The 8,045-nt window shown below is 37.8% G+C and overlaps 1 protein-coding gene across 1 annotated transcript in view; it reads left to right on the top strand.

The window, feature by feature from the left end:
- The window catches only part of LOC109225634 (vesicle transport protein SFT2B), a 33,730-nt gene extending 26,154 nt beyond the window's left edge, over window positions 1–7,576 (top strand). The window contains exons 4-6 of the mRNA XM_019390377.1: window positions 6,087–6,204; window positions 6,300–6,358; window positions 7,090–7,576. Coding sequence (XP_019245922.1) covers window positions 6,087–6,204; window positions 6,300–6,358; window positions 7,090–7,168 — 256 coding nt within the window. The 3' untranslated portion in view covers window positions 7,169–7,576. The remainder of the gene's footprint in view (window positions 1–6,086; window positions 6,205–6,299; window positions 6,359–7,089) is intronic.

Raw genomic sequence — 8,045 nt, 5'->3', positions numbered from 1 at the left:
TTGGAGCAAAAATCCAGATTTTATGGATTAAGCAAGGGGATAAAAACACAAAATTTTTTCACAAAATAGCAAATTCAAATAGGAGATATAATTGGATTGATAAGCTAGAAATAGATGGGGACTTCACAGATGACAAAAATTTGATTAGAAACCACATACTTGAGTTCTATAAAGATCTTTTTTCAGAAAAAGAGAGCTGGAGACCTTCATGGAATTGTTCAGAACTTGCTAGCATCAGTGACCAAGAGAAAGAGTGGTTGGAGAGACCTTTTGATGAAATAGAGGTAACAAGAGTAGTTAAAATGGTAGAAGGGGATAAGGCTCCTGGTCCAGATGGCTTTAATATGTGTTTCTTCAAAAGATGCTGGCATATTGTGAAAGAAGATGTTCTGAAGACATTTGAGGTGTTTCACAGAGAAGGAGAATTTGTCGGAAGTTTTAACTCAACCTTCATTGCTTTGATGCCAAAGAAGAAAGGGGCTGCCAACATCAAGGAATTCAGACCTATTAGTTTGCTTGGGAGTATATACAAGTTGATAGCTAAAGTCCTTACTGAGAGAATGAAGTTGGTGATTGACAAGTTGGTCTCTGAGAATCAGAATGCCTTTTTGAAAGGTAGACAAATTGCGGATGCATCACTGTTGGCAAATGAATGTATAAACTACTACTGGAAAAGAAAATTGCCTGGTGTGGTGTTCAAATTGGACTTAGAAAAGGCCTATGATCATGTCAATTGGCCTTGTCTGCTGAAGTTGCTAGAAAAGATGAATTTTGGGGGTAAGTGGATTCAATGGATAAACTTTTGTGTCTCCACTACAAAGTTCTCAATACTAATCAATGGTAGTCCAGTAGGTTATTTTAGTTCTCGAAGAGGTTTAAGGCAAGGAGACCCTCTGTCTCCCTACTTGTTTCTTCTAGTAATGGAGGTGTTGAGTCAGATGATTAAAACTGCTGTGAGAAGTGGATGGATAAAAGGCTTTAAAATGGAGGGTCATTCAGGAAATAGTATAGAAATTTCTCATAGTCTTTATGCTGATGATACCTTGTTGATGTGTGAGGCTGATAGAAATCAAGTGATGCACTTGAGGGTGGTTCTGTTGGCATTTGAAGCTGTGACGGGATTAAAAATAAACCTGGCCAAGAGTTCAATGTTTTCTTTGAATGCTGACAGTGATATTAATATGTTAGCTGATATCATGGGTTGCAAGGTTGAAAAGTTTCCTACTACCTATTTGGGGTTGCCTTTAGGTGCAAAATTCAAGGACAAATCAGTGTGGAATGGTGTAATTGACAAGTGTGAAAAAAAGTTGGCTCCTTGGAAGCAGCAATACTTATCACTTGGGGCAGATTGACATTAGTAAACAGTATTCTTGATGGAATACCAACCTATCTAATGTCTCTGATTCCTATACCAGCTAGTGTGGAGAAGAAAATTGATAAAATTAGGAAGAAATTTTTGTGGTAAGGTGATACAGAAAGGAGAAAATATCATTTAGTAAAGTGGAGCATTGTGACAAAACATAAGAAAGAAGGGGGTCTGGGAGTTAGAAATCTTAGAGCTCACAATCAAAGCTTGCTATGCAAATGGCTATGGAGGTTAAACGATGGGAAAAAAGCTCCCTGGAAAGCAGTGGTGGAGGTGATATATGGAAAAGAGGGCTTCTTTGCACCTAAAACAGTAAAAACTCCATATGGGGTAGCTGTTTGGAGACAGATTTGTAACCTATGGGAGAAATTGAACATGTATGTTGGCTTGAGGGTGGGCAATGGGAAAAAAATCAAGACTTTGGGAAGATAATTGGGATGGTTCTGGTCTACTGAAAATTCAATTTCCGAACCTGTACAGATTGGCCAATAATCCAAAAATCCTCTTAGCTGATATATTTACTGATACAGGTTGGGACTTCCAGTTCAGAAGGAATCTCTTCGACAGAGAAATGCATGAGGTTGATATATTTATTCAGAAGATGCAATCAGTGGTGTTATCGCCAGAAAAAGAAGACAGCCTACTCTGGAAAGCTAGTAAAAAAGGTTTTTTTACTGTTAGTTCACTCTACAAAATACTAAATGCTACCCAGCCGGTGCAAGTACAAAAGTGGCGTTGGAAGATGGTTTGGAAGACTACAGTCCCAACAAAAGTAGCATGTTTTGGTTGGCTAGCAGCACATGAAGCATGTCTGACTCAAGAAAATTTGATGAGAAGGGGTTGGATAATGTGCAGCAGGTGTTACTTGTGTGAGAAAGCTTGCGAATCCGTGGACCATCTTTTTTTGCATTGTGAATTTACTTGGCAGGTGTGGTCCATGTTCACGGCTAACTTTGGCATCCTTTGGGCAAGTCCTAAGAAATTCAGGAATATATTAGAGTGTTGGGAACCTGCATGTCCAGAAGCATCCTTAAAGAAGTTTTGGAGAGATATTCCTCTTAGCATAGCTTGGACGATATGGAAAGAAAGAAATAATAGGTGTTTTGAAGGCAAGAAGGAGCAACTGCAATATGTGAAATACAGTTGTTTACATTATTTGTACTATTGGAAAGATGGAAATGTTGTTATGAATTTTCATGATATGCTGGACATGCTAGACCGCTTAGGATTTTAATGTTTTTAAGCCAGCAGTATCCTTGTATTTTTACAGTATCAGCTTGATACTGTTTTTAATAAAATCTTCACCTTATAAAAAAAAAAAAAATAACTCAAATGTAAGGAGTTTAAAAAATTTGCACCACATCACCTCCTTGTTTTAGGATATGTATAGAAGAGATCTTGGTCTCTCAAAATTACATTTTAGTCTCCCCAAGATACTAACTTTCTTATTTGGCCCTTGATAGTTCCTTGCTCCATTTCGCTTAAGGTGGAGCGAATTCTTCCACCAACCAATTAAGCATCCTAGTATTATTAAAGTGTCTATTGAATTTTCTAACCAATATGCAATTTAAAATTATTTATTTAACAAAAGATTTTTCAAATAACATGAACGTTTACGACAAAAAGTGGTCAATTTAAATGCATATAACGTTATATGCAAATTGGGTGTTGTAATACTTCAAGATGCTTTTCCTTGTTGGTAGATGAAACCCCACAAGCCAGTAGCAAATTCATAGTGCAAAAGTAGGTGATCTGTGTCTTCTCCCCTTATTACATAGGCAACCGTAGTTTACTACTACAGGTCCCTTCTTAAGTTACTTGTTACTGGAATAGCATCCCAGCACGCACACCATGTAAAAGACGATCCATTTTTTTATGCTTTTGTTTTCCAAATGAATCTCCACATACTGTTTGTGCTGTCCCTATTCACCGAACAATTTTTTGGTATATACTTGCCACTTTTTATATAAAACTTGATTTTTTTGTTGAAAAAATAAGATTTGTTTGAGAATCATTTCGGCCTAGTCCCATCCATGCCATCTTATCCTCACTGTTTTCAATTTCAGTACTATAAATTCTGGTGAGGAGCTTGCTTTTTCAAAAAAAAAAAAAAAAATTCTGGTGAGGAGCTTGTCCATCCCAACCCATTCCTAGTCCTGGATAGTTTTTTAGAAGACTTTGTCTCAAACAAGTCCAGTCGAGCTGAATCATTACTGACCATGTCGTTTCAATAACGCTCTTCTCAAACCAATATGATACAAAAAAAAATCTACTATAAATTATCTATATTTTCTATTGGCATATAAATCTTTGATAGAATTAGAAGATGTTTGGAAAAAATAGGACCTAAAGTAAAATGTACTAACATGAATAAACATTTTATCAGCTAATTGGTATCACCTATTTAGTTTTTTTCTTGAGCTCTATTTTCTCCTTTTATCATCTTCACTCACCATAGTTACATATCTATGGACTAATGCATCTGAAGGTCGACGCAGGACATGACCGAACCATCTCAAGTAACCTATTGTCATTTTATTTTCGATATGTACTACTTTCACCTTCTGCCGGATATGATCATTTTTTATCTTGTGTAATCTTGTACGTCCACATATCCATTTTAATGTTCGCATCTTTGCGACACTCATCTTGTGGATATGTGGCGGCCCAATCTTCACTACCATGTAATTCTATTGAAGACTATATCCCATGATATTTCGCTGCAGCCTTCTAACCCTATTTGGCACTGTCACTTCTTTGTTTCTTGTTATGGGGTACAGCCAGGAAGCATCTCTCTCAATGTTAATTCCTAACACCAAATGTCGAGCCAAAAACAGATTTGGTTCCCATTCCCAACTAGAAATCCAAAATACTCAGAAGTCTTTGTACCCCTTCTTTATTACTTTCCACACACAAAGCCCATATGTATTTCTTACCTTCTTAGTGAGCCAACCCTATTCCATTCTTCAGTACCTTAATGCAATCACCTCTCTCCAGAAAGCCCTTCCTTCATCCTTTTATTTTATCTTATAACCGAGAAAGCCACTTCCTTTATTCTTAAACATCCACTATTACTTCCCAAGGTGAGATTTGTTCAACATAGAAATGTTGCGCATACTCAGACCTCCTTCCTCTAAAGGAATCACCACCTTCTTTCATTCAGCAAGATGATATTTCCTTTCCCGCTTTTATAAATTTCAATATATTTCCTTTCCCGATATCCCATCCTATAGGAATCTCTATTCTAAGTTCTCTAATCTCCTGACTGCCGGATAGAACTGGGAACAAGGATATGTAGCAGGTACAAATGCTGGACAGAATAGACTCGATAAGGATAATTTTGCCCCCTTTTAAGATATGCTGCATAATATGTAGCATACAATACTGACGTTTCTGCCTTTCTTACTGTTAGATAGTTATATGTAAATAATCCTTGTCCCACATGTAGTAGGAATAAAATATCTCCAAGTCCCATATGTAGGAGTAGAATATGTATTATATACAGGGCTCATTGTATAATTGTTATTCAATAATAGATTTTTCTCAAATGCATTCTCACATGGTATCAGAGCTTCAGTGAAAAAATTAGCGTTGTGCGTCATTCTAGCGACATCCAGGAAGAAAGATCTCGTCGCCATGCAATTTTTCGGCTACTTCGTCTTGTTCCCAGGGTTCAGCATTGCTTTAGGGGTACTGTGCATATACCAGTACCACAATCAGATCCGAAACCTTTGTGCGACCGAATCCCAAAAATCACAGTCCCATCGGAATAGAAAAGTCGGTCACCGTGCGTCTTTCCGGTTGACGACTCAAGATTAAGTTGCGTTATCTCCTCATTGGTAAGTGTTGTGCGAAAACCAACACTGCCATCTTGTTTGGAAAAGTCAAGCGACAACACCCCAATCAATCGCTCCGGTAGAAAATCCCTCACGCGCCGCCAGAACTAGGTTCCGACGAGCGCGTCTGACACACGCGTCGGCGCGTAGAGCACTTTCCAGCCAAAATTTTCAAAAATATCTTTAGGATAGTTGTTTCGTGGGGTGGTTCCGAGTCCACCAGTACAATTTCCTACAGATTCCGAGAACTTTGGAATTTGCCAGCGAGCTACAATAACTTTTTCAGCGCATGGTAGTCATTCTGGCCACTATTTGACAAAACTTCTTCAGGACAACTTACTCGTCCAGTGATTTCGAGCCCACCCATATAAATTACATCAAATTCTAATAAATTTTATTTTTCTGGCGTGAACAGTGCACTTCCCGGCGTGAACTGTTATTTCTAGAAAAGTTTCTGTTTTCTGCTGGCGTTTCTAAAACTTATTTTGAAGTGTGGAATTCGGCTTAGTCTCTCTATTTTCAAATTTCTCCGGCGATTTTTCGGCCAACTTCTCAGCAGCCACCTGGTTTTGTTGCTCAGGGGGAGTCTAGTGGCCTTGTATGTTGCTCGCGCCGGTCACTTTATATAACAAGCTCTGTACGTATGATTTGTATGCACCGGCTTGAGGGAAAGTGTTAGATAGTTATGTGTAAATAATCCTAGTCCCATATATAGTAGGAATAGAATATGTCCTAGTCCCATATGTAGTAGGAGTAGATTATGTATTATATATAGGACTCATTGTATCATTGTTATTCAATAATAGATTTTTCTCCTGTGCATTCTCACACTTACTACCATTTTTGTATTTCATCTTTTCACTTGGATTACTTTTCTGTGGCAGCACAGCGTTTCTTATAGGGCCTAAACGACAAGTGACAATGATGCTTGACCCAGTTCGCTTATATGCAACTGCTATTTATCTAGCAAGCATTATCATTGCTCTGTTTTCTGCTCTATATGTGAGTTACTGTATAAGTCATGTTTTTAGTTTCTTTTCATCTTGGCTTTCTGCAGACTTTCCATTCTCTGTCTCATCTACATTTTCTTGCTTCAGGTGCGGAACAAGCTACTTACACTCTTGGCAATCGTATTGGAGTTTGGTGCACTTATTTGGTATGTCGGACTGTAGTCACACACTGGTTCAGTCTTATAAACACGGATTGGGGGATGGTGACATAAGAAGATAAGAAACTTTGGTTGGGATAGGTGAAATTAAGTACAAGTGGCAAAACTTTCTCCTTTTGGATTCTGGTATCAAATATAAATTCTGAAATAGCAGAGAACTTGTCCAGTAGAGCACTTGAGACAAATATTTCCTGACAAGTTTTCTTCCCGTTAAACAAGTCCGAAATTGGATAAACTCTTTTCGCTTTAATAGTTTAGAGAACTTGGATAAACTAGAATGTCAGAAGATATATCTTGAATCAAGATCTTTTGCCTCAACTTTTTCCCAGTTTGCCGAGGGAGCAACCCCATTTTTCACCTTGAATTGGTCAAAAAAACATAGGTTTTTTCTTTTTATTTTGGTCATCCAAATTATCTATAAAGAAACTAGATAGAATAACTTCGACCTTGTCAACTGCTAATTAGATGTAACTTTGTTGATGAACAAGTGATGCCCTTGTGTGTAGCACACACTGGTAGTAATCTCTTTATCAGCTCTTGCATTTGTCTCAAACGTAGGGCAATAGGACCACTAGCTTATAAATAGGAAGCTTCTCCTTTTTTGCTATCTTGCTCATGATCCGCGTCTACTTGACGCTGTTATCCTTTTAAGCTAGTTGCCAAATTCTAAATATTTTCTGTTTAGGCTAGGAAGCTGATGCTCTTTTGTTGCATTACAGGTATAGCTTGAGCTATGTTCCTTTTGCAAGGTCCATGGTCTCAAAAGTGATGATGGCTTGCTTTGACACAGAATTCTAGGGTTCAATAGCTTGAGGAAAGGATTATAATTGCAAATATGTACAGTAGTATGCATTTAGCAAGTTCGCACCTCCAGGTGTTCTAATCCATAGAATGGGTTAGGTGAGTGCACCTCGGTCAAATGGAGATACTTGGGAGTGAATGAACTGTTCGTTGATGAACTAACTTCTGATCCTTTCTAACCCCTAAGTTTTACATCCTTAAGCCGAGGGTTTATCGGAAACAGCCTCTCTATCTCTATGAGGTAGGGGTAAGGTCTGTGTACACACTACCCTTCCCAGACCCCATTTATGGAATCAAACTGGGTTTGTTGTTGTTGTTGTAAGTAAATGGAGATTATTGAGTTCATGCCAATCTATTCTCAAAAAAAAGAAAAAAAGGGTTAAACGACAACAAAATTTTCTGCCGTTCTGGCTTGCTGATTTTTTTTTTTTTGTTAAGCTAATATAGCTAGCTTAGTGATCTTTTTTTATTAATAATGACGAAAATAAAGTAATGTCTTACAATGTGAAAGAAGTAAGAACTTGCCAGAATGATAAAAATTTGTATCAACTTAAAGGCAAGAAGTCTTAAGTTGATATTGGAAAATGATACAAAGTGAGACATTGATCCTTCAACTTCTGGCCATCTAGATGCATCTTTGCAACCTCCAAAGCTTTCTCACCTCTAAACCAAGAGCCTGTGTAATGCATATCCTTATGTAGATCTTTGCATTTCTTCCCCCTTTACACTTGGACATAGCTAGAAGTAGCACACAACTGTAGAGTTTTGTGGTCACAATTGCAAAATCTGGGCAGTTCCTTGGCATCAACACATCGATGAAGTTATAGTACATTGTAGGGTACATATGAATAACACAAAATTATCTCCAAGTCAC

This window comes from Nicotiana attenuata, chromosome 5, assembly GCF_001879085.1.
Source record: "Nicotiana attenuata strain UT chromosome 5, NIATTr2, whole genome shotgun sequence".
NCBI classification, from domain to species: domain Eukaryota; kingdom Viridiplantae; phylum Streptophyta; class Magnoliopsida; order Solanales; family Solanaceae; genus Nicotiana; species Nicotiana attenuata.
This window is presented reverse-complemented; position numbering and strand designations above follow the sequence as displayed.